The sequence below is a fragment of the Bufo bufo genome, chromosome 3 (assembly GCF_905171765.1).
Source record: "Bufo bufo chromosome 3, aBufBuf1.1, whole genome shotgun sequence".
Taxonomy (NCBI): Eukaryota; Metazoa; Chordata; class Amphibia; order Anura; family Bufonidae; genus Bufo; species Bufo bufo.
Window position 1 is genome coordinate 174,367,564 of NC_053391.1, and position 27,535 is coordinate 174,395,098.

Consider the following 27,535-nt stretch of genomic DNA (forward strand, 5'->3'; position numbering starts at 1 on the left):
CCGGATCCGTCTGACAAATGCTATCCGTTTGCGTCCGGATTGCCGGATCCGGCAGGCAGTTCCTGCGACTGAACTGCCTGCCGAAATCCGCTGGCGCAAGTGTGAAAGTAACCTTAAAGGCCTTTTCCAACAATATGAAGTTATAGCATGTCACTAGGAAATGCTCTAATCTAAATATCAACCACTGGGCCAACCACCGATCCCTGGAATGAGTGACTCATTTATGCCCATTCTCTGCCCATCTGACCAGACCCTGGCACATTCTCATTCAAGTGTATGGGGCTGAGTTGCAGTATATGGATTTAAAGTTGGAAAAATAAATTGGTCGTGTGGAGACGGGAAAGATGACGAATATCTGGTAAAATGTGGCCAAACTGTATTCTCCTACAGTAAGCATGTAATCATGTTGTGAATCGCGCTGTAAATGATGGCGCTGAATGTGGTTTTATGAAATTTCACTGGACTGCACTGCAGTCATTATAGTGGAAATTGATTACAAATGGAACAGAATGAAATAAGGTACTTAAAACTGCAAGCTAAAAATCAACTTTGAGAGTTTCTGAAATTCATTAGCTTTCTCTCCAAAAAATCCTTAAAAGATTATCCCGTGAAAGTATTACTATGCAATGAATAGAGCATTTTAAATGAGATATTGCAATATACATGAAAGAATTTTATTTATTTTTTTAATGTACATTACATGTTGCTCTCTGGTAGCGCCCCCTGCTGTTTATCCTTCTGGTCCACCTGCATTCATTGGTGGACTGACATGCTCAGCAGCCTCCCTGCTCCCTTCCCCTCAGTGCGGTCACCTAAATCGTTTGCCGGGAGCAGATCGTGGTGTCTAAACATCATCTGCTGCAGGCCAACAATGATTCTGTATGGGAACGAGTGATTAGTGATGAGCAGCATAGGCAATATTCGTTTTCGCAAATTTTTGGCCTAATATTCGCCATAAATTCGCAAATTTTTGAATTCTTGATCTCCAGTCATAATTTTCTTGCTTTGCGAAAATCGGCAATGTAATTTGCGCGCAGTAAAGGCGTGGGTCACTTTTGCTACATTTTTCAAGCTGCTAGAAGTTTCCTGAGGCTGGAGAAAATGCACAGTACAGTAATTCCTATCACACTACCTAACACCCTATCATCTACACTATATCACAATCTAACCTGCACTGACTATCTACCACTAACTATCTGTATTATATATATAACCTATCTAACTATCTGTATTAGATATATGAGCTAACTAACTATCTAATGTAATTGGATAAGGAATCGGATCCAGATGAAAGCACAGAGCACAGCAATGTCACTGCTGTCTCTCTCAGAACTGCAAAAAACTGTGGAAAATGGCTGCTGGGGAGGTTCTTATATAGTAAGGGGTAGGCAACTTTCCTATTGGTTGCTAGGGATGTTGCTAAGCTCTGACAAAGATATTGCAGCCTTCTCATTGGCCCACAAGCAAGAAGCAGTGAAGGTACAGATGAAAAAAAATCTAGAATATTCGCAATTACGAATATATAGCACTATATTCTACATCTTAGCGAATTCTTAAAGTGCCGATATTCACTACGAGTGATGGCATTAGTGATCGCTCCTCCTCATACTGTGGAGGAGATCGCTGCATATAAATACAGCAGTCTTCTTCTCCAAATGATGGCCGGGAAGGAATAGTCTTCTCAGTTGAGCAGTGTCCTGTGGACAGGATGTCAATTTCTATACTCATTCCAAGGAGACTGACATCGAGTCTCCCATAGGAATGAAACAGGAAGATGACTTCCTGTCCACTCACAGGATGCTGTGTCAGGTGGAGAGTCAGAGTGTTGGTCACATGACACAGCTGAGGATCAGAAGGGAGGGGATAGCTAAAGCCACCGATAAAAAGTTTTCTTTCACTACAGTTTACAATGCATGCCAGAGAATAAAAATTATGATGGAGGTGCTTCTCTAAGGGCAAAAGGTATATTATGTTGAACTATTAAATGATATAAAAGTAGAGCACACGTCAGGTCATCACTTTTTTAAATGTAATTCTGCTTTAGGTTAGAAATAAAACCTGCTCCTTTGGTATTTACAGGGAAGGTGTCCGTATCTAATGCCTGAAAATATGGTTTAACTGCTTGGAGGCAGCAGTAGAGGAACATTATATATCTAACTCAAGAAGGAAAGGATTGATCCGGGTCATACACAGAGGTCTCAGGGCCCCATAGGCCCCCTGTCCTACCAGGTTTCCCAGTCTGCATTAATCAAACACTCCCCAGATCTCTGATGAATTTCTAGTGATTTTCGGGTACACTAAAGTTAAAGTGGTAATCCAACCCATATAATGACCCCCCCACCGCCAAATGCCCGGGCACCTCATATAGGTTATACCTCCACCAGCATCCGCATCACTCCTAATCCCCGCACGGCCACCGTCTCCCCATCGTGTAGAATAAATGGGGGGAGGGCGGGAGCCGCAGCCAATATCGTCACCCACGATGCTAGGAAGGCTCGTCCCCGTCGCGGCCTGCTATTGGCTGACCCGCCCATGCTGCCCCCATGGAGATCAGCTGCATCACCCACGGGGATGTTACGTGGTGGCACTTCAGATGAATGATTGACCTAATAATTCAAGGATGGCTCCAATCCACCAGAATAATGAACCCCTCATATAGACCGTCTGTCCATTCTGGTTCACAGAAGTTATTCCTGGGCGGAAAACCCTCCTCTATGATGTCCATAGAGGAACCTCTTTAAAGGGAACTGGTCACCTCTCCTGACATGTCTGTTTTATCAACTACTTACATTCCCCATGCGAAAACTATTCAGTAGCATCTAATTTTATGACTGTTGAGTTGTTCCTCTGTTATGCCTACTAGAAGATTAAGAATGAATTGCCAGCTGTCTGCATTAAAGGTCCATCTGGGTATTAACAGTTTGAAATCTGACACTGTGCAGGGAACCACCATCAACTGGTAACACCCATCTGGACCTTTCTTGCAGATTCCTGGCAACTTACTTATAAATGAGGAATGGTACAGCATAATGTTTTAGAATAGATGCTGCAGAATTATTATTACATGGGAATGCAAGCAGTTACTATGACAGGTATGTCAGGAGAGGTGACAGGTCCTCCTAAGGGTCTATCATGTCTTTTTGCTGTGCAGTTGCCTGTAGTCTATTGTCCTCTGTAAGCAGCCATGTCAAGCGGGGGAGATGATCGGAGATAGTATGTGTGATATGGGTAGCTTTGTAGCAGCCGCACTTCTAATAGTTGCAGATTTTGGCTTTCCTGCTCTGTAACCCATCCTTCTGTTACTGTTCTGAGGAGATCCCAGGGAATGTAAGTTTCCTGTGCAGAATCCGATCAGTCGCATGGCAGCTCATGTGGGCGGTCGGCGTTACAGTGTACTGATGAAGTGGCACAGTGTGCAGCTAAAACCTTCTGTCAACAGGGTTAAAGTTGACGGCGCTTGCAGGGAGCGACAGTGAGGAGGCAGCTGTTCTAGAGACCCATGGGTAGTCTTCTAGTAAATGAGATGCAGAGGCCGCCGCTCATTCCCCAGAAACCCTGGGCAGATATGGTCCTAAATTCAGAAGAAGACAGATAAGTAAGTGTATGTGTTACATAGCCTCTATAATGTGACTAAACCGCACAGGTAACTGGTGCCAAGGGCTTGACTCGAAGGTATTTAGCGGTGCCAGGAAGGTGGATGTTGTAATTCGTTCAGTGTCTTTTGTTGCTGCAAATCTTGTTTAAACATAAACCCAACTCGCCCAGCCCTATCCAGAAGGCAACAGTAGCCGCTCTCAAATATCACGACGTGGAGGGATTTGGAAGTGTCTTTTCAAAGAATCCCTGCATTTCCTTCTCCAGGACCACAGCAGACGGTAGGAATGAATGCTGCCTCGTGATCTTTTTTTCCTTCTAGGAGGACCTGGTGCAGGGTGTTTATGTTCTGGGCTGTCCGTGCATGCTTCGTGTGCCTTGTCGTTTGCACGTCAGGTCTTATTAGATATGATCTGCTCAGGGAATTCGCCAAGCTGACCATTGGCATTAGATTTACACTGGATCAACTTGCGATAAAATCTTTAGGGCTCATTCAGATGAAGAATGTTCCCGTCCAGGAGCTCTCTGAGTTTAGAAGCCAGATTTAACACTGACCCTTTAGGCCCCTTGCAGAAGAGCGAGTATTCCGCGCGGGTGCAACGCGTGACACGAACGCATTGCGCCCGCACTGAATCCGGACACGTTCATTTCAATGGGTCTGTGTACATGAGCGTTGGTCTTCACGCATCACTTGTGCGTTGCGTGAAAATCGCAGCATGTTCTATATTCTGCAATTTTCACGCAACGCTGGCCCCGTAGAAGTGAATGGGGCTGCGTGAAAATCGCATCCGAAAGCAAGTGCGGATACGATGCGTTTTTCACTGATTGTTGCTAAGAGATGTTGTTTGTAAACCTTCAGTTTATCACACGCGTGCAAAACGCATTAAATCGCATTGCACCCGTATGAAAAAACAGAACGAGATCGCAGACAAAACTAAATGAAAATGCTTGCGAAATCACGCATTTTTCACTGAACGCATCCGCTCCGGACTTATTCCGATCACGCTCGTCTGCAAGGGGCCTTAAGGTTAATGGGTCGGTTCACATGGTTGATTTTCCACACAAACTGTCTGTGCCAAGGTAATCGCAGCATGTTCCATCCAGTTGCAATTATCCCACAAGTCAACAGCACACGGACACCATACCTGTGCGTGTTTAATGCCGGGACGCGACTGTCTGAATGAACTCTTATGGGACCAGCAGACCTTTGACCATGAGTTGGGAGTAAGAAAAATCCAACAGAATAGATTAAGGGTACTTTTACACTCGCCGGAACTGCCTGCCAACTGATGGCATTCGTAAGACTGATTAGGATCTCGATCCGTCTTACAAATGCATTGAAATGCCGGATTCGTCTTTCCGGTGTCATCTGGAAAAACGGATCCAGCATTTATTTTTTTCACATTTTTTTCGGTCCGACCGGAAGGACGGATCCGCCGTTCCGGTATTTTGAATGCCGAATCCGGCACTAATACATTCCTATAGAAAAAAAATCCGGATCCGGCATTCAGGCAAGTGTTCAGTTTTTTGGGCCGGAGATAAAACCGTAGCATGCTGCGGTTTTCTCTTTTACCTGATCAGTCAAAATGACTGAACTGAAGACGTCCTGATGCATCCTGAACGGATTGCTCTCCATTCAGAATGCTTGGGGATAAAACTGATCAGTTCTTTTCCGGTATAGAGCCCCTAAGGCCTCTTTCACACTTGCGTTGTTGGGATCCGGCATGCACTTCCGTTGCCGGAGGTGTCTGCCGGATCCGTAACAACGCAAGTGTACTGAAAGCATTTGAAGACGGAACCGTCTTCCAAATGCGTTCAGTGTTACTATGGCACCCAGGACGCTATTAAAGTCCTGGTTGCCATAGTAGGAGCGGGGAGCGGGGGAGCGGTATACTTACAGTCCGTGCGGCTCCCCGGGCGCTCCAGAATGACGTCAGAGCGCCCCATGCGCATGGATGACGTGATCCATGTGATCACGTGATCCATGCGCTTGGGGCGCCCTGACGTCACTCTGGAGCGCCCGGGGAGCCGCACGGACGGTAAGTATGCTGCTCCCCTGCTCCCCGCTACACTTACCATGGCTGTCAGGACTTTAGCGTCCCGGTAGCCATGGTAACTATTCAGAAAAAGCTAAACGTCGGGTCCGGCAATGCGCCGAAACGACGTTTAGCTTAAGGCCGGATCCGGATCAATGCCTTTCAATGGGCATTGATCCCGGATCCGGCCTTGCGGCAAGTGTTCAGGATTTTTGGCCGGAGCAAAAAGCGCAGCATGCTGCGGTATTTTCTCCGGCCAAAAAACGTTCCGTACCGGAACTGAAGACATCCTGATGCATCCTGAACGGATTACTCTCCATTCAGAATGCATTAGGATAATCCTGATCAGTATTCTTCCGGCATAGAGTCCCGACGACGGAACTCTATGCCGGAAGACAATAACGCAAGTGTGAAAGAGCTATAAGACGGAACTCAGTGCCGGAAAAGAAAACCACTAGTGTGAAAGTAGCCTTACCTGTCCGATCATTTTGCTTCTTACAAAAATAACTAGTGCCAGACTTTTCCCCCTTCTCTATCGAAGTACCATACATCTTCCATATTGCTCGGGTCTGTGACCGCTCTTATCTCTAGATCCTGATATTTTTACTTGAAATCTAAATATATGGACTTTCACCAATTGGCTCGGTGTAAAGTGCTAGTTCCGGCAGAGGAGGTTGCAGGGAGCAGCTGAACAGTGGGCGTTCTGGATGTCCTACCCTTCCACTAATCAGATAATGATGATCTGTGATGAGGATAGGTCATCAGGAGCCTAGAAGACCCCTTTAACAATGCTCCTTTTTACTGTTCATGTGTTGTGTGATCTGTCTGTACTTACTAGCTGGCAAAAAGGTCTGGCCTGGAGAAATCGACGATGAAACTGCAGTGCAGTTTTGCTCAAAAATGCAACATTCTGCCTGGCAACAGGGAGGTGCCCGTATCTGACCGAGACATACATATTTAGAGGTTGCTAAGCAACCAGCTCGTAACTGCAAGTCATAAAGCAAGATCAAAATCTGCAATGAGTTTTGTGGTGTTTTTTGAGTAATCTGTTCAGTAACCATATAAACTAGACATGCATGTTTTAGATCTGGGCATACAGAATACATTACACATACACACACAGTCATATATGCAACTTTATTTTATATGTTTACACAAACACCGACCTGTCCAATAAATATATGTGTATATGTGGTCATCTAGAACAGAAAAAAAGGCTCCAACCTCGGGGTGAATAGTGATGGAGGAGATGTGCTTCCCTGGTAGAGATGTGCTGAGGACAGGAACAGCACATGATGTAGTGATGATCTGATCTCCACTGCTGCCACCTCAGATCCAGATTGGTATTAATACTGTCAGGCTGAGGTAAAGAGTATGAAACAAAGCCTGGGGATCTCAGAAGGCCTGCTACCCAAAGGGTAGTGTAAGAAGCAGTGATATTCTGACAACGCGTTTCAGCTTCAGACAGAAGGTTTCGTCAGGCCAATAGCACTGCTCAGCCTGATGAAGGCGTCTCTTCAATGCTGAAACTCCTTGCCAGAATAAAAATTACTGCTTTCTACACCCTCCTTCAGGGTTATGAGCCCTGTTCATCTCTAGCAGCATTTTTGAGAACCCCAGCCTTTGATCTTTACTCCTAAAAAGGATTGGACTTCCGATAATTTGACTTTGGGGCAGGGGCGTAGTTAAAGGCTCATGGGCCCAGGTTCAAGAGTTCAGCTTGGGCCCCCTTCCCTCGGTGCTTTGTCGCCAGGGGCAGGAAGCACATTGCCTTCGTGTTTGAGGCAAAAAATGATACCCTCCCCCACCCCCATGCCAAATTCTTGACCTAACCCCTTCCCTCCAGCCAGAGGTGTAACTTGAAGAATCTAGGGTCAGTGCAAAATCAATAACAGAGCACTTCTAGTATACACTTTATATAATATCAGTGTCTTCTAATGTGGCACAAGGGTCTTTGAGCCCCTCAGGCTCCTGGGCCCGATAGGGTCTGCTACCTCTGCACCCCCTATAGCTAAACACCTGCTTTGGGGGATTCCAATACTAGAATTTTGCTTTAAAAAGATAGTGGGCCTCATTTCTGAAAGCTGCCTAAAAGAGACCTGTATTTGTTGCCCATAGAAACCAATCTGAGATCAGCTTTCATTTATTAAATTGCTCTGGAAAAATAAAAGGGAGCACTGTGATTGGTTAAATTTTTTTCCTTAAAGAGAATGTGTCAGTCATCACTTTTTCTGCCAGTTAAAACCAGATAGTGACATACATCTCCTTTTTCTAATCTAATCCTTTTTCTTTTTTTATTATAGATCTTTTTATTCTATTTTTTTAACATGATTATGGGGGTGGCGATTTTGCCTGAGATGCTGTTAACAACATGTACAGATCTGCTTGACAGCAGCCATCATGGTCCATAGATGCAGTAGAATGAAGGGGGCTCATTGACTTCTGTGGGAGGGTTTTCTAGGAATGCTCTGTGACCTCAGAACGGGGTCGAAAGGCTGTGATATCACCGATTATGAATGATGGATCCTGTGTTATCTCTATATAGGTGGTCTCTGTCATTGTGATCCTGCATGTAATGATAAGGAGACAACTGCTGACAAGTGATCTGTACAGACCAAGAAGTGGCACCTATTAGTCTAAATGGCCAGTGTGAAAACTGCAGGATTTTAAAAATATCATCATCAAAAGTTCTTATGTGTTTAATTATGTTTTACATGAAAACTTTTAAGAATAGGTGCTTTTTTGGTGGCATATTCCCTTTAAGACCATTTTGAAAAATCTGTCCACATTGTCAGCACTGATTGGTTATTGTGTCCAACAAAAACCATTTAATGTTGGACAAGTTTTGATAAATGAGACCCATAACTTACATTTGTGGTCTGGAATGTGAAACAATATCATGGACCTTGTCTTCTTGGTTAAATCTAGTCCCCACCTTAATAGTCCTCTCCCTCACTGCTACTTTATTGTGTAGCCCTTTCTGTGAGAAGTTTCCTTATTAACTGTGATGTTGCACACGGTACGGTCCTTCTTCTACTGTGGACTGTCGGTTTTATTATGCTGTCTGCAGTAGACACATTTCATTGTGCAATATTTCCAGGTCATAATCCTTTTAAGTGCCGGTTCTTTTCTTCAGAATACCTCGGTAATCTGCTGTGACTCACTACTACAATATTTTTCAAGTGTGTTTTCCATGAGACGCATGCATTATATTGGCACATTCCAAATGCACATAATGGGTTAAAGCGTAGCTATCGTATTTTTTTTCCTCTTGAATGATGGAAATTTGTAGTTCCCTTTCTGTGATTGCAAAGACTCTCTGTAAATGTTCAGAAACCTCAGGACCCCAAACAACCTGTCTAATCTTAAACAATAAATCCAATACAAGCGGGAAGAGGGGTATGCTGCTGCAGTTTCTATGTTAGTGTCTGTGAGGCTGCATGGAGAAAGGTATCAGAAGCAGTAAATCATATGATTGGTACAGCACCAATATCAGATTATGGAACAAAAAAAACACTAGGTCTGTCTTTTGGCTGGTTGGTGCCTTCCTTTGCCGCCCTCTTGTAGTTCACATAGCCCACATATAACTGTGCTATAAAATGCCAAAATACCAGTGCCAGATATGTGCCTAAATAAAATAATCAATAAAATGCAATCAATAAAATAGGGAATGTAAAGTTGTCTTGCCAAAGATGCAAGCACCAAGTGTGGGATCAAAGGTATATGCCCAAGGTACCCAAGCCTCCCCTTTCAGTAGTGACTAGTGGTGCCACCTATGTAAGAGCCCAGCCCTGTAAACAGCATTTTCAAAATGCACATTTGAGGGATAGAAAAAAGCCCAAAACACTGATTAGACACAATATCAGACTGCACTACTTTTAGCCTCTTGATAACAACCCACTGTCTTCTGTTTGTCGCTGTTTTAGAGGGAGCAGAAAGCCTCTGTGAGCACTCCTGATCTACAAATAAACTAGAGCATCCTTCTGCTTGACAGCCAGGCTTGGAGGTAGCTCCAATCCCAACCCTTTGATTGCCACCTTCTGTGACCGCAGCATGATCAAAAGGAGTTTTCTCCTCTGATTGGGTCACAGTCATCTCATAGTAGGATGGGTAAGCCCTCTACAGTCGGGATGGCCAACCTGAGGCTCTCCAGCTGTTGCAAAACTACAACTCTCAGAATGTCCAGACTACCTACAGCTATCTGCCTACAGCAGGGCATGATTGGAGTTGTAGTTTTACAACACCTGGAGAGCTGCAGGTTGGCCATGCCTGGCTACAGTCATCTCTGGGGACCTAGAAAGGAATCATGTTGTTAGGACACACTAGAGTTGCCCTAACTGCGGCCTGGGTCATAGACATATAAAACATTATGTATTAGCGTACAGGAGTAGGCTAATACAGTCCTGATCAAAAGTTTAAGACCACTTGAAAAATGGCAAAAAATCATATTTAGCATGGCTGGATCTTAACAAGGTTCCAAGTAGAGCTTCAACATGCAACAAGAAGAAATGGGAGTGAGACAAAACATTTTTTGAGCATTCAAGTTCTGAGTTCATGTTTGGAAGTTGGATTTCTGTTTTGGGGGGGGTTTAGTTTTTTTTGGAGGTGTGGTCCTAAACTTTTGATCAGCTTTGAAGACGTTTTTTGTTTTTGAAGCCCTTCAGTCTCAGATGCCGTCTGATGGTTATGGGGCTGCAGTCAGCACCAGTAAGGGCCTTAATTTGGGTCGAGGATCGTCCAGTGTCTTGACGGACAGCCAATTGGATCCTCCGGCTCAGTGCTGAATTTTTTGGGTCTTCCACTTGACTTTTTTTGTTCCATAACCCTCAGGATCATTTAAGAAATTTCAAATGACTGTCTTACTGCGTCCCACCTCAGCAGCGATGGCGCGCTGTGAGAGACCCTGCTTATGCAGTTCAACAACCCGACCACATTCAAAAAGGGAGAGTTTTTTTGCCTTTGCCATCACAACGTGTGACTACCTGACAGAAAATGACAATGAATCCACATCTTTGCACAGATTTGGCCTTTTAAAGACATGTGGTCCTAAAATTTGGATCAGCTGAAAAACAGCCTGTTTCTGTTTAATTGTTATTTTCAATTAATTGAATGCTCAAAAAATGTTTTGTCTCACTCTCATTTCTTCTTGTTGCATGTTGAAGCTCTACTTGGAACCTTGTTAAGATCCAACAATGTAAAATATGATTTTTTGCCATTTTTCAAGTTGTCTTAAACTTTTGATCAGGACTGTACATTATAAGCATAAAATCATTTTCTAACACCGTAATTTCTTAATATGGATTATGCAAAAATGTAATAAAAATGTTAAAAAAAAAACTCTCAAAAATAATAGTAAAAATGCAATAATTTTTAATAAAATACATATTGTGCGCATAAAAGCAAAAATCTATACTTATTAGGTATCCACACAGCCGAAATAACCTGAACAACTCATTTAACTGGTTATTCAGTTTGAAAAATGTGCAGTATAAACAATAGAATATTATTGTATTGTATATTTGCAATGCAAAAAATATATACCGTATATTAATTTCAAAGTACCCTCAAACAGCACAAAAAATGCAAGTTATATGTTAAACTGTATAAGGAGCCATTGTGATTTTGGAGCAATAGGGCAGGCCTTTCGAGTTCTGAAGCAATTGAGAACTATACAGCATATTTACCAGTGTAGTATGGGGGAAGCCTTGTCGGCATAATTCCTGTGACAGTATAGTTACCCAAATTTTAGAGATCCCATTGATACCATGTATGTTTTCTATTTTTTGAAAGATGAGACTAATATGTGTTCCTTAAAGGGGTTATCCCATGACTAATGTAAAAAATTATAATCAGAGATCATATAGAACATGTCAATCTCTTTCTAACAAAGCTAGAACCAGCCCTGTACCTCACATGGATTCAGAGATCTCCACATTCATTGCTCTGATAGATTTATATCAAGCTGACGGCTCAAGGGGAGTGTCTTTTCTGCTGCAGCTAAGGGGCCGTGTCTCAGCTCTGCCTATCACAGCTCAGGAGGCGTGTCCATGCTCTCCCTATCACAGCTCAGGAGGCAGTTGAAGGATGAAACTGAGCATGTGCGGCCTTCTCAGTGAGCAGGACAAAGACATAAGTTATAACTAAACAGCAGGTGGCGCTATACAGATACAGTTTATTGAATAACTCAGTGGCTATACTAAGTTTTTCATTACATGTAATTACAGAAGAATTCGGATCCAGGTGCTGGTTTGAAAACCCTTTTAAATGCAAAATGTGTTGCTCTTTTCAATATGTTGACACATTAATTCCACCATATACTATGCATAATGGTCACCTGCTTTGGGAAGAGCACCCTTCCCCCCCCCCCCCCATGAAATTTCTGGTAATCACCTCAAAGAGGTTTCACTTGTGTGTTACAGTAATTATTATTATTTTTTATATTCAAGCGCCATTGATTCCAGGGTGCTATACACATGAGAACCAGTAGGGACAGACTAGAGCAGAGGGAGAGAGGGGCCGGCTCTCGAGGACTCGCACTCTTCGTAGTTGTGTCACAGTGCAAACAGTTACAGCAGCTCGCTAGAATCACGTCATAAGTAAATGAAAATGTCGCTGGATTGTAGTCGCTACTGTATGTCGGGTTTGAAGGTTAACCTGAAATTTCTTCTTTTGTGTATGATTAGTGTAATAACGCAAGAAAAATTTAAATTATATGACAGGAAGCAGCAGCATTCTCATGTGACCACTTCTTGGATGGTGTGAAGTGGAAAAGAAATTCTAGGGCATTATTAGTAGTGAAAACAGCAGCTATGACTCTTCCCAGAAAACCTAATGAGAAGCAGGTTTTTGGAACGTGCCGTTACAAATGATCTCTGTGAAGAAACACTGGAAGTAATGTAACAGAACAGTTGTGAACATGGAGGACTGAGGTAAATAGCTGATGGTTATCTATAGCAGAGCAGCTCCTCAGATACGGATCTAATATCTCAGCTCATCTGAAGAACAAATAATAAAGCACTGATTCTTCATAGCAAAAAATTCCCCTGCGAAGTTCTACTTGTAGGCCTCATCAAGTACACGACCATTTCCTCGTATGGATGCGATCTGTGTACATGCTGCGTTTTGTTGCGGACCCGTTGATTTTGATGGGTCCACGCCCACGGTCCAAACTTTGCAGACTAGTATAGGACATGTTCTATGGCTTGTGGAACGGATACATGGATGAAGAAAGGCAGTATCACTAGTCAGTGGGACCTGTGAAGAGAGAGATTCTTCTCCTCCCACCTCTTGGTTCTGCCTGGCGGGCTGTCAGCCCTGCACTTCCGGCCCCATCTGTCAACATCTGCATGGATGAGGTCACACGACACAGAGATGCAGTTGATTACTGAACCCATGCCTGTGTTTATGAAGCTCTTTTGTATCGCTAGCGCTAATGTAAGTGAATCGCACTCAGTGCCGCGACATAAGTAACAACTGATGAGCTACAAAATTGCCTTACTTCTCCGAATGCATTGTAATAATGGAGTAACTTTTTGGATTTTCCATGTTTGGTTTGTTGAGTGAATAATTTGGTGCGGATGGGTTTATACTGAATAATCTCACGTATAATCTGTATATGTTGTACACTATAATGCTATTTGTATGTGTTTTTATATTCCTGGAGAATCTCTATATATAATTAGTTTACCAAGGGGGTTAATTTACTACATCTTACCTTCATTTATGGCCTTTTTCCCCTCACTGAGTGATGCGTAGTGTTTCTGAAAGTTTGTACTTTTCATGTACTGCCATGACTGAGAACATGTAATGTGTTTGAAACGCGTAAGTGGAGTCATTAAGCCACCATGCTAACATTCCTGGGATTTTTAATCTTGAAGAAATAAAATTGACAATTGCCTATTTTCAGAGTTCAAGCAGTTCAGGGTTGGAGTAGGGTTGGGCGATATATACCGATATTAACGATATACCACGGTATTAAGAAACGGCAATATGGCGATATCGCAGTTTCTTAATTGCCACTGTATTTTTTGTGACGTCATAGGGGCAGTCACACTTGAGTGCTGACTGCCTCTAAAACATCCAGGGCACATTACAGCCGACACAGTGGAGAAGGAGAGAGTCCCTCCCTCCCCACTGTGATGCGGCTGCCGCCAATAAGAGGTGAAGAGAGGAGTAGGGGATGTGGCCACTGCGCCACCAAAGAGCAGTGAAGAGAGGAGTAGGGGAGGGACTGTGGCCGCTGCTTCACCAATGAATTTAATTAACCTCCTAATACAAATATAGACTGGTCTCAATAACAGGAAGCAGTGATCCCGTGAACCGCGGCAATTAACCCCTCAGATGTGGCACCTGAGGGGTTAATTGGCACGGTTCGGCCATATCTCTATCATTGAGGCCGGTTATGTGATACGGCCGACACCCGCAGTCTGTATTTGTATTAAGAGGTTAATTAAATTAATTGGTGGTGCAGTGTGCACCCCCAACCTCCCAGTATTAGAATCATTAGTGGCCACAGGCGCCACCCCCCCCCCCCCCCCCCCATTGTTATATTCATTGGTGGCCACAGGGTCCCCTCCTCCTCATTGGTGGTGCAGTGGCAGTTCCGATCAGAGCCCCAGCAGTGTAATCGCTGTGCTCCGATCGGTTACTATGGCAGCCAGGTTGCTACTGAAGCCCTGGCTACCATGGTAAGCTCCCTGCTGCTGTGTGCACAAAGCACACGGCAGCAGGGAAAGTGTAAAGTCCTATTCACCCTAATAGATTTCTATTGGAGAGAATGAATGGAGCAGCAGGGCTCGTGCCCGACTGGCCACTCCATCAGATTGGGGGGAACATTGATCCTGGTCTTGGTGGGGCAACTAAGAAATATTACTGTATGGGGGCATCAAGGAGACAGAGTGCATGTTTTGAGTGTTTTTTATTCTAAATGGGCATTTATCACGATATATATCGTTGACGTGATAAATTTCTTAATATTGTTAGAGAGAGCTGTGCATTGGATGAGAGATGGCCCTACAAGTCGGTGAGCTGGGGTTGTCCATTTTCACTGTCAATAGCTGTTGGCTGAATGCTCAGCAGTAGTTTGATATTTATGAGGGTCTTAAAGGGTTTCTACCATCAGAATTACTGTTATGTAGCTGACTGACATTAGCGATGTGCTAATGTCAGCACTACATACAGTAAGTGTGTTTTTTACATTTGTCCCTGCAGCCGTTACGCAAAAATACATAAAAATTTTAAATATGCTAATGAGCCTCTAGGTGCTATGTTGGCGTAGATTCAGCACCTAGAGGCTCGGTCTACTCACCCTTTATCCCACCCAGGTCCTCCGTTCTGCCCGCCCTGCTCCTCTTGAGTGACGTCCGAACGCCTGCGCCGTTCACTTCTGTATTCGGCGCAGTGAGTGAAGGCCGTGCTCCTGGTGCCGGCTTCCTCACTGTGACGTAGTGGGCGCAGGCGCAGTGAGGAGGCCGGCACCAGGAGTGCAGCCTTCACTCACTGCGCCTGCGCCGAATACAGAAGTGAACGGCGCAGGCGCGGGATTTCCTCAACGATGCATGGAACTCGGACGTCACTCAAGAGTAGCGGGGCAGGTAGAACGGAGGACCTGGGTGGGATAAAGGGTGAGTAGACCGAGCCTCTAGGTGATGAATCTACACCCACATAGCACCTAGAGGCTCATTAGCGTATTTTAGCGTAACGGCTACAGGGACAAATGTAAAAAACACACTGTTATGTAGTGCTGACATTAGCACATCACTAATGTCAGTCAGCTACATAACAGTAATTCTGATGGTAGAAACCCTTTAAAGGGGTTGTGCAGCAGCTTAATATTAATGACCTATCCTCAGGATAGGTCATCAATACCAGATCGGTGGGGGTCCAACTCCCGGCCCTCCCATTGGTCAGTTGTTTGAAGCTCTGCTTCCTCTTCAGAATTACAGATGCTCTGCTTCTTCTTACCTGTCATTGTCTCCTTTGCGGTGGTGACCTAGTGTTATTAAAACTGCACCGTCCCATTCAAGTTAAGTTACTTCCATTATAAGAATTCATCAGTCAGAGATTATGTGAATCTGCAGGGTTTTATTTTTCTGAAGTGGAAATTAACTTGCTTTCCCCCGTACACCAGCACTGGTGTTTGGCACCACATGCAGTATCATCATCCCAATAAAATTTTATGAAAGCATCAAGAATATTGAGTCTTACCCTGCGTAAAAACTGACAAAATCAACATTTTCTTATTTGCCAGTGGTTGCTGACTGCACACAGGGTTGATTTACAATAGCCTTGCATATTCCTGGTAAATGCTGAGAAGCAAAGCAGAAGATGTATTTTTAGATGTACTCCATGACTTTGGCCTAGAATCCAGCTCTTTTGCCCTCTGTACTCAACTCCTCACCTGAATGGATCAATTAAGGAAGTTTTCCATGCTGTAATATTTAGAAGCATATGAAGGAATACAATAAAGGGTTAAAGAGAACGGATGAGACTATGCTACCCAAGTATCTTGAATTCTACTGGAATTGGTAGCTCGTCCTCCTGGCCCAAACTTGCCAGTTGGTCAATCATTTTATACCAGGCAAAAGACATGTTCCGGTTCAGCCCGATTTTGTTTCTGTAGTTGCCGATCTGACACATAAGTTCAAACAGGTTTTACTGACTTCAGCTTGGCTGCATGTACAGTATTATGAATTATTGTCTTTGGACGTAGCAGTAAAATATTGTAATCTGGGGTCAAGGGCAAGGTTTTATATATGGGAATGGCCACTTATCTGTAGATCATCATACACTGCTCAAAAAAATAAAGGGAACACTTAAACAACACAATGTAACTCCAAGTCAATCACACTTCTGTGAAATCAAACTGTCCACTTAGGAAGCAACACTGAGTGACAATCAATTTCACATGCTGTTGTGAAAATGGGATAGACAACAGGTGGAAATTATAGGCAATTAGCAAGACACCCCCAATAAAGAAGTGGTTCTGCAGGTGGTGATCACAGACCACTTCTCAGTTCCTATGCTTCCTGGCTGATGTTTTAGTTACTTTTGAATGCTGGCGGTGCTTTCACTCTAGTGGTAGCATGAGACAGAGTCTACAACCCACACAAGTGGCTCAGGTAGTGCAGCTTATCCAGGATGGCACATCAATGCGAGCTGTGGCAAGAAGGTTTGCTGTGTCTGTCAGCGTAGTGTCCAGAGCATGGAGGCGCTACCAGGAGACAGGCCAGTACATCAGGAGACGTGGAGGAGGCCGTAAGAGGGCAACAACCCAGCAGCAGGACCGCTACCTCCGCCTTTGTGCAAGGAGGAACAGGAGCAGCACTGCCAGAGCCCTGCAAAATGACCTCCAGCAGGCCACAAATGTGCATGTGTCTGCTCAAACGGACAGAAACAGACTCCATGAGGGTGATATGAGGGCCCGACGTCCACAGGTGGGGGTTGTGCTTACAGCCCAACACCGTGCAGGACGTTTGGCATTTGCCAGAGAACACCAAGATTGGCAAATTCGCCACTGGCGCCCTGTGCTCTTCACAGATGAAAGCAGGTTCACACTGAGCACATGTGACAGACATGATAGAGTCTGGAGACGCCGTGGAGAACGTTCTGCTGCCTGCAACATCCTCTAGCATGACCGGTTTGGCATTGGGTCAGTAATGGTGTGGAGTGGCATTTCTTTGGAGGGCCGCACAGCCCTCCATGTGCTCGCCAGAGGTAGCCTGACTGCCATTAGGTACCGAGATGAGATCCTCAGACCCCTTGTGAGACCATATGCTGGTGCGGTTGACCCTGGGTTCCTCCTAATGCAAGACAATGCTAGACCTCATGTGGCTGAAGTGTGTCAGCAGTTCCTGCAAGACGAAGGCATTGATGCTATGGACTGGCCCGCCCGTTCCCCAGACCTGAATCCAATTGAGCACATCTGGGACATCATGTCTCGCTCTATCCACCAACGTCACGTTGCACCACAGACTGTCCAGGAGTTGGCAGATGCTTTAGTCCAGGTCTGGGAGGAGATCCCTCAGGAGACCGTCCGCCACCTCATCAGGAGCATGCACAGGCATTGTAGGGAGGTCATACAGGCAAGTGGAGGCCACACACACTACTGAGCCTCATTTTGACTTGTTTTAAGGACATTACATCAAAGTTGGATCAGCCTGTAGTGTGTTTTTCCACTTTAATTTTGAGTGTGACTCCAAATCCAGACCTCCATGGGTTGAAAAATTTGATTTCCATTTAAAAATTTTGTGTGATTTTGTTGTCAGCACATTCAACTATGTAAAGAACAAAGTATTTCAAAAGAATATTTAATTAATTCAGATCTAGGATGTGTTATTTTTGTGTTCCCTTTATTTTTTTGAGCAGTGTATAATAAAGTGGAACGTGGTACATAGTCACATAGAAGAACACCCACAATACTGCACATAAACTATATTATGGGGGAGATTTATCTTCCCTCTACACCATGGCGTTAAAAAGTAGTTTTTACGACTTATTAAATGCCATTGTGACTTCTTGAGTGACTTCTCGCAACTAAAATTTTTATGCTGCCCTCGCCAGCTTCTGAAAAGGGGGAGGGTGTGGGTGAGACCATAGGCCCTGTTATATACGGAAACTGGTATAAATAATGACTGAAATGGCCACCAGCCACCAGCTAGAATAGATTTTGGTCTGGTGTATGGACTGCGCCTCATCATAAATGAAATGCCTGCTGCGGCAGCGCTGGGCCTATCAAGTACATGCCGGTCTTGATAAATCAGAAAAGCCTCCATCCCAGATGTGAACACAGCCCAACGCAACAAATTTAAAGTGTAACTGTCATGTTTCATCAAAAAAATAAATTTTAGCATATGTTACTGCTGCTGCAGCAGCATTATGCATAAATCAATCTTTAGTTTCTTCACATACCACTGTTTTTCTTGAGCTTTTCCCTTAGTTACGGCTGCTTTGAACCCTTCTCAAGATGGCTCCTCTGCCAGTTCTCTGAGGCCAAAACTGCCTTCCCTCACTTCATATACACACTTGATGTAGCCAGCAGCTTCCTGACAGCCAATCAGATTGGATTACTGAGAGACACGCCTCCTCACTCATTAAAGGGAATGGAGAAGGGGAGAGAACTAATCTAAACTCAATAGTAATAGGTTCTGTAGTCAGGAGTATCTGCAAAGCCGCACTATTCTCACCAGACCATCACATACTGTATCTGGCCCGATGGGGTGTTAACAAGTTCCTTGATTTTTTTTGGAGTATTTTCCATATTGTCCTGTATACAGGAGATTGTAAAGGATGCACAAAGTATACCAGTCCTAGCCTTCTGATCTGGTACAAAGTGTGCACAATGTTTGCACGACTTACATTCCTAAAAACCTGGCTAGTTTGGGTTACAAGATGATTTTTATAATTTTTTTTGTATGCCTTACAGGATATATATCCTGATACAGTGGGGGAAATAATTATTTGACCCCTCACTGATTTTGTAAGTTTGTCCAATGACAAAGAAATGAAAAGTCTCAGAACAGTATCATTTCAATGGTAGGTTTATTGTAACAGTGGCAGATAGCACATCAAAAGGAAAATCGAAAAAATAACTTTAAATAAAAGATAGCAACTGATTTGCATTTCATTGAGTGAAATAAGTATTTGAACCCCTACCAACCATTAAGAGTTCTGGCTCCCACAGAGTGGTTAGACACTTCTACTCAATTAGTCACCCTCATTAAGGACACCTGTCTTAACTAGTCACCTGTATAAAAGACACCTGTCCACAGAATCAATCAATCAAGCAGACTCCAAACTCTCCAACATGGGAAAGACCAAAGAGCTGTCCAAGGATGTCAGAGACAAAATTGTAGACCTGCACAAGGCTGGAATGGGCTACAAAACCATTAGCAAGAAGCTGGGAGAGAAGGTGACAACTGTTGGTGCGATTGTTCGAAAATGGAAGGAGCACAAAATGACCATCAATCGACCTCGCTCTGGGGCTCCACGCAAGATCTCACCTCGTGGGGTGTCAATGGTTCTGAGAAAGGTGAAAAAGCATCCTAGAACTACACGGGAGGAGTTAGTTAATGACCTCAAATTAGCAGGGACCACAGTCACCAAGAAAACCATTGGAAACACATTACACCGCAATGGATTAAAATCCTGCAGGGCTCGCAAGGTCCCCCTGCTCAGGAAGGCACATGTGCAGGCCCGTCTGAAGTTTGCCAATGAACACCTGAATGATTCAGAGAGTGACTGGGAGAAGGTGCTGTGGTCTGATGAGACCAAAATAGAGCTCTTTGGCATTAACTCAACTCGCTGTGTTTGGAGGAAGAAAAATGCTGCCTATGACCCCCAAAACACCGTCCCCACCGTCAAGCATGGGGGTGGAAACATTTTGCTTTGGGGGTGTTTTTCTGCTAAGGGCACAGGACAACTTATTCGCATAAACGGGAAAATGGACGGAGCCATGTATCGAGAAATCCTGAGCGACAACCTCCTTCCCTCTGCCAGGAAACTGAAAATGGGTCGTGGATGGGTGTTCCAGCACGACAATGACCCAAAACATACAGCAAAGGCAACAAAGGAGTGGCTCAAGAAGAAGCACATTAAGGTCATGGAGTGGCCTAGTCAGTCTCCGGACCTTAATCCAATCGAAAACCTATGGAGGGAGCTCAAGCTCAGAGTTGCACAGAGACAGCCTCGAAACCTTAGGGATTTAGAGATGATCTGCAAAGAGGAGTGGACCAACATTCCTCCTAAAATGTGTGCAAACTTGGTCATCAATTACAAGAAACGTTTGACCTCTGTGCTTGCAAACAAGGGTTTTTCCACCAAGTATTAAGTCTTTTTTTGTTAGAGGGTTCAAATACTTATTTCACTCAATGAAATGCAAATCAGTTGCTATCTTTTATTTAAAGTTATTTTTTCGATTTTCCTTTTGATGTGCTATCTGCCACTGTTACAATAAACCTACCATTGAAATGATACTGTTCTGAGACTTTTCATTTCTTTGTCATTGGACAAACTTACAAAATCAGTGAGGGGTCAAATAATTATTTCCCCCACTGTATGTATTTTAGTTCCTCATTGTTAATGTATGCAATATTTTCCTCCGTGTTGCAGACTATATGCTGGGTCATGTACAGCACATATCTGGGTAGACAAATCCTGAGCTTTTCGTTATTTACTCCTTGAACTGAATATTTAATTCTATCTCACATGCTTCGCATGAGAACCCGTACATAAACTGATTTGTCATGGCATGGTGCTTTTCTGTGTTACCGTTGAGGCCCTCCTTCCTTCCCTTGTTCCTCGTATCCATAACTATTCTTTGACTCTGTTTGGGGCTCAAGCATGCTGTATTCACTGCACATAGGGGCACATTCACTTGGCTGTGTCCCATGAGATTTAGAACATGATCATTTCATTCCTAGCTGCTACAATCGCCAGTATTTTGAATACCTTTTTTTATTTTTCTGACGTATGCTATCATAGTACCGTCACACATGAGATTTTGAGTATTTGGATAAGTCCAATACTGTCTCTCCCATAGTACATTTATCATGAATTTGTACTGGAAGAGTTCATCTACCCCTTGGATGGCCTACACCAGTGATGGTGAACCTTTTAGAGACCAAGTGCCCAAACTGCAACCAAATACCCACTTATTTATCGCAAAGTGCCAACACGGCAATTTAACCTGAATACCAATATAGTATATCTTCCATGTACTTTATCATATAGCTATAATAGCTTAATAGCCTACATTCAGTGCGCTGCCTGTGCTGTTCATAGTGCGTCCTGTGCTGATGAATGGCAGGAAAAGTCTAAAGCATATTGGTACACCATAGACTTTTTCCTGGGTGCGGGTGCCCACATAGAGGGCTCTGAGTGCCACCTCTGGCACCCGTGCCATAGGTTCGCCATCACTGGCCTACACTAATAGGTAAAGGGCATTGATTTAAGGAGTTCTCCAGGATTTAAAGGAGTTGGACCATCGGGGACATAGATTAAAAATTGTTATAAGGATATGCCATCAGTGATAGGTGTGGGTCCCCTGACTTGAAGGAGATCGCTTGTGTGGCGTGCACTCCATCCATCACTATGGGAATTCCGAAAATGGCAAAGCCTGTGCACTTTACTGTTTTTGGAAGTCCCATAGCAGTGAATGAAGAGTGCACAGCACAAATAAGGCCACCTTTCCATTCACCGCTTTCGGACTAACAGAAATAGCCGAGCCGTGTGAGCTACTGCCCTCTGTTCACTTCGGGGCTTCTGCTCTGGATGTAGGTGCGGATCCCAGCAATATGCTATCAATGTCCCACATATAGATACTAATCCATTAAAATATAATTAGTCTACCAAGGGTATACAGAGGATTACCTTCATTTATAAGCTTTTCCCCCTCCCAGAGTCACTGACTGGTAGTCCTTTTTCCATGCACCGCTATGACTGAGAACATAGGTCATCAAACCCACACCCATCAGCTGTTCAGTAGTAGCTCCAGCGCCAAATTTACCCAGCTCCGTGTAGTGTATAAAACTGCTAACAATGAAGTGAATTGAAGCAGTGCCAGCTCTGCCCACTAGTCAGTGGAAGGAGCTGTGTAGTTTTATTACTGGAGCTACTACTGAACAGCAGACCAACATGTGTGTGGGGTCCTGGACCCCCACAATCTGCTATTGATGACCTATCCTAGGGATAAATCATCCACTGTTAAATCCCGGAGGACCTCTTTAATACTGAAAAGCTCTGTGATGTAAAGTGCCGTCTTTGTCACAAGTCAGTTTGTAAAATATCTGATCAACTAGATCTGCCCCAGTCAAATTGCCTGCCTCTGGAAGTGACCTCATCGCAGTAACTGTGCTGATGGGGCTTCATAAAACAGGTTTCTGTGGTCGAGAAGCTGCACTGAAGCCTATTATGACCATGCCAAACACGCCACCACAGAAGTAGAGCAGTGGAAATTTGTTATTCTGCATGATGAATCACCTGGCAGTCTGATACACGAATCTGGGTTTGGCGGATGCCCAGAACAGCCTACCTACTGGGAGGCATAGTGCCTACTGGAAAATTTGGCAGAGAAGGGATAATTGCAAGGAGCTGCTTTTCAGGGTTTTGGCTTGGCCCCTTATTTCCATTCATGGGTCATGTTAACACTACAAGATACAAAGGCATGTTAGTCAATTGTATGCTTCCAGCTTTGTGGTAGCCCTTAGGACAAGGCCAAATGCAGTCTGCATGACTGTGCTCCTCTGCACAAAGTGATAACCCTAAACACTTGGGGCCAGATTTATCATTAGCTCAGGTCAGAATAATGGAGTGAAAAAGTCCCATAAAAAGTCCCAAACGCTAAAACTGCGCACAAATTTGCGACTTTTTTCTGCTCTGCACTATGCTCGCCAGTTTTCTGAAAGTGGGCGTGTTTTCTTATGTAAATGAATCTCTAGACAGATTTACTATTGGGACTATTTAAAAAGTCGCAAAAAAGTTGCAGTTTCACTCCAGTGAGGACCATGCTTATCTTATGAGACTTTTTAATAGAACATGCGACTTTTTCATAAAAACGTGCGACTTTTTCGTAAAGATGTGCGACTTTTGTAAAGCTGCTTACTGACTGATAAACTGCTACCGTCAAACCACATTTATTACAGTCTTAAAGGGCCAATCATAAATCTGACTTTAGCCATATGTTAAAGTGGAGTGAGCTGTCAGAGTCATGATAAATCTGGCCCTTGGTGTGTAAGAGCTTGAGTGACTTCTCGGCTTGTAAACCTCCTGCACAGATGGAGTCACATGCGCTGCCTTAGACAATGACTGACCTCAAAGGTGAGCAGCAAGTGAACCAGCAGTGAAACACCACTTTGAGACAGGTCACTGCTGAGGCCAGTCATTGGCTGCAACGGTGCACGTGAACCCTTTTGTGAAGGAAGTTTTCATGCAGTGAAGAAATCCCGAGACCCATTTAACCTGAACCAAGCGGTGAGGAGCAAGGAAGTATAGATCTTTTGACAGGTCTCACTGGGCGTAGGAGTGTACAACCCCTTTAAGGTGGTATTATTGACCACCAGCATCATAAGCTTTTATGGGATTTACATTAAAACAGTTGAACTAGGAATGCCAGTGTTAATGATTTTATTGTACAATGGCGTTTAAAAAAAAAAAAGCCCAGCAGCTCAGCTAAAATTGAGATGAACGTGGGCTGACTGCAGTGCACATTTTCAGCTGTTGTCATAGAAATGTCTCCGTTGATTTACAAGAGTGGATTGTTCATTGGCAATTATAATTCAGATTCAAACTCATCACTGTCACTGCAGTGATCGTTAAAATCTGATTTGTTATGTTCAGGAGCCTACTGTATCCTCTACATTCATTATGTTTTACTTGAGGTGCAACTGCTAGCAACCCTTTTAAATATTCACAATCGATTATAATAAATTTGCACACTATGCCGCAAATGTACATCATGGTGGTGTTGCAGGCAAAGGAGTGCCTTCAACATCTACAGCTGGTCTCTCATTGCAGTGGCCAGAATCAGAGATGGCCTCTTAGATAGCTTGGTCAATATCAACCACAGCATCTAAGAAGTTTGATAGAGGGAGAAGCAAATTTTTTTTAAACAAAGATACTTCCAAAATGATATAGAGAAGAAATGCTCAGTGATTGTGTATGTACAATTGTATAGGCTCAATGTTGATCCAAGTTTGGTCTAGAAGGACCACATAGGAGACAGGTACTGCGGTCATTATCCACACCCTAAAATGTGGCTGTTTTACAATCTCATGAAATGGACCTTATGCTAGTATTATAAATTTCAAAAAGAAAGTTTCAATTTGCTTTTGCTGAGTTGCTAAAAAGCCATTTTGGCTAGAATAACTTTCATTAGTATGGTCATTTATTTGAAAAATAACAGTACATGCCTTGGTCTAAAGGGAAACCATACATTTCATGATGATGTGTGCTGAGCCTATTGCAGAGGCATTAGCTTTCTGGCTCTTTAGTGTTTCATCATGCACATTTTTATAATTTATTTGAAAGCGCCATTAATTCCATGTACATCTACGAGGAGGTGTAGACACTTTATATAAAAACACAAGTACAATAGGCATGAACTTATTAACAGACTGGTACAGAGAGGGGGCAGAGTTTACAGTCTACAAGACACATAAATATAAACTCCAGTCAAGAATGAAAAATCAGCTATGTCTGTCAATAGTTTTGGCACATCCTCAGTTTGCCTGTCCACCCAAAAAAAAAATATATCTATGAGAGCAAGGAACATGCCATGGATTCTAGCTGTAGTGTGCACCAGTTTCCTGGCGCATATATTGTAAAAAGGGTTGTCCCAGCTCACAGTTTCCACGACGAGATGGGACTAAGCGCCCGCCCCAGGTAGCCAGGCTTACTGAAACAGCCAAGCAGGGAAGCCTTCTTCTATTTCCGTAACTCCTATTGTAGTGAATCGGAGCTACGCAAATAGCGTAGCAGAACGTAGCATCGACGCTTAGTCCCATCTCACAGTGGAAGCGGTGATATGGGACAACCCTTTTAAATGTGTTTATGCCACCGATGGCACTCTTTGATACATTCCCCCATGTGTTCCTCTTGTTGTATTAGATAGTAGCAGTTTATGGCTGTCATCTCCAAGAGAAACCTTACGATTACAATAACTCCCTGGATCAATGACCCATCTCCGTTATCTAGTAACCCTAAACTTTTATTTTGTTACCCTCAAGAAATGCATCAAGGTGAATGCACCATACATTGTGTAACCAATACTTTTCTTTGAGCTGACCCCTTGCTGTTCTGTTGCTGTAGTGTAGTATATATTATGTGAATAGTTTCTAATAATGTACTTTATCCACTTTCAGCTTCTTGTCTCTGCATACGGTGTCTCCTGCTTCAGAACAACTCTGTGATCTTTCTGAGCCTTTGAGGTACTTAACGTTCCTTTTTCATTCAGTGCTCCTCCTGCTGTTCTATGTGCTTTGCTATTTTATGCTTAATATCGTCTATTTTTGTATTTTTTTATTTGTGAAATATAGTGGCTTTATTATTATTATATATATATTTTTTTATAAATTCATTATTTCAGTACTAACTGAAGCTTTGACAAAATTTTAGGCTGATGGTGTTTACAGGGAAAGATATATCTTTGCAGACCGTGTTTAATTTCTGATGTGCAGTTTTCATTGCAGTGTCAATGCGTGGTAATCGACGTTTAAAGGGAACCTGTCACAATGAAATGCAGTGCAATCTGCATGCAGCATGTTATAGACCAGGGAAAGCTGAGCAGATTGATATATAGTTTTATGGGAAAAGATTCAGCATAAAACTTGTAATATGTTCATTTAAACCTCTGCTCTTTTTATGCATCAGAGTCATGTGGGCGGTCCTACTCAGTGATTGACAGCCTTCCTTGTATGCTCAGTCATGCACAGTTGGCTGTCAATCAGTGAGTGACACTGCCCACATGACTCCTAAGCCTAAAAAGAGCAGAGGTTTATATGTATAAATTACAGGTTTTACTGACTCTTTTCAAAAACCTATATATCAATCTGCTCAGCTCCTCCTGCTCTATAAAAGGCTGCCTGGCCACAGGTTCCCTTTAAAACAGACCTTTTGTCAGGGCTAAACAAATCCCAGGATCCAGCAGCCAATAAGGAACCTAGTAGCATTAAAGAAAGGAGGCGATTAAGTGCTGGAAATATTTAGTATTTTTTGCACATTTTCAGATGATTAGGGTTCCTTTAAGTCCCGTGTCACCTAGATTTGATTTTGCGGCTTACTTTTTAACTTCTTTTATTTAATTTTATTTTACTCACTTATATAGCACTGACATATTCCATAACACTTTACAGATATTATATTCACTAGCTCAAAACAAAATCTTAGATCTGTGTTTTGGGGAATCATTCACTTACATCAATTTATTTCAATAAATGGTCAGTTCACCAGTATTTATCAAGTTAGATTTAGGAATTATGTTACATACTTTATTCACCATGATCACAGTTATAACGTTCTTCTTGTTTTATTTTAGGATTGTGGAGTTTGAAGATAAAGGTTACCAAGCATCAGTGGATGAGAGTATCGCATATGAGAGCAATAGGAAAGTACCCAATGAATCGCCTGAAGTACCAGATACACTAAGTGTACCCCAACAAAGCAGGGCAAGGTCTGGAACACTCCCTAGTGACTACAGATTTGTGAATGAAAATGTAAGGTTAAAGAGCAAAGATACTCGCTACTCAGCTGTCCCTATTTCAGAATCTCAACCTGACACTAGGTATTCCTCACAGTTGGGAGAAGAATACAGAAAGGAAGACCCAGTACCAGTGAATAAAAAGCGTGGACCAGCTCCTCAAAGACCACCACCACCAAAACTAGACAAGTACTGGCGTCAGAACGGTTCCACGTCATCTCTAGCTACATCTACAGAATCTTTACTGACACCATCTCATGGAACAAGTACATCTTATTCCCCAGGCAGTGTAGATGTTGTGAAACTTCAGGCATCACCTGCCCACAGTCCCGGGACGCCTTCAGATAAACATTTAAATGTCCTTTTGCACAACCGAAGAATTTCTGGGTCATCGGAGAATGTCAGCCAGCACCTAGACAAGAAGCAAAACAGTAGTGAGACTGAGGTTTCCCCCAAATCCTGTTATCTTCAAAAACCTGGGATGGAGCGATCACGATCACCATCTCCTCAATTTGCTCCTCAGAAGCTTACCGATAAGCCACCCCTTCTAGTTCAAGATGAAAGCTTGGCCAGGTAATGTCTTGCCAAAAAGGCAGCTAAATATAAAACAAAATAGTTTGTCTTGTTAATATAAATAGTGATTTTTATTTGTTTTATATGTCCTAATCTAATATGTGATATTCTGTTGTAGTCTTCCTTTCTTTTCCAGTTCCTT

At 43.3% G+C, this 27,535-nt stretch overlaps 1 protein-coding gene across 2 annotated transcripts in view; it reads left to right on the forward strand.

The window, feature by feature from the left end:
* The window catches only part of SHROOM2 (shroom family member 2), a 187,723-nt gene that overhangs the window by 138,666 nt on the left and 21,522 nt on the right, over nucleotides 1-27,535 (forward strand). The window contains exons 6-7 of one of the 2 annotated variants that reach the window (XM_040423762.1): nucleotides 25,487-25,552; nucleotides 26,659-27,393. In XM_040423762.1, coding sequence (XP_040279696.1) covers nucleotides 25,487-25,552; nucleotides 26,659-27,393 — 801 coding nt within the window. The remainder of the gene's footprint in view (nucleotides 1-25,486; nucleotides 25,553-26,658; nucleotides 27,394-27,535) is intronic. The other variant, XM_040423763.1, reaches the window with a different exon arrangement.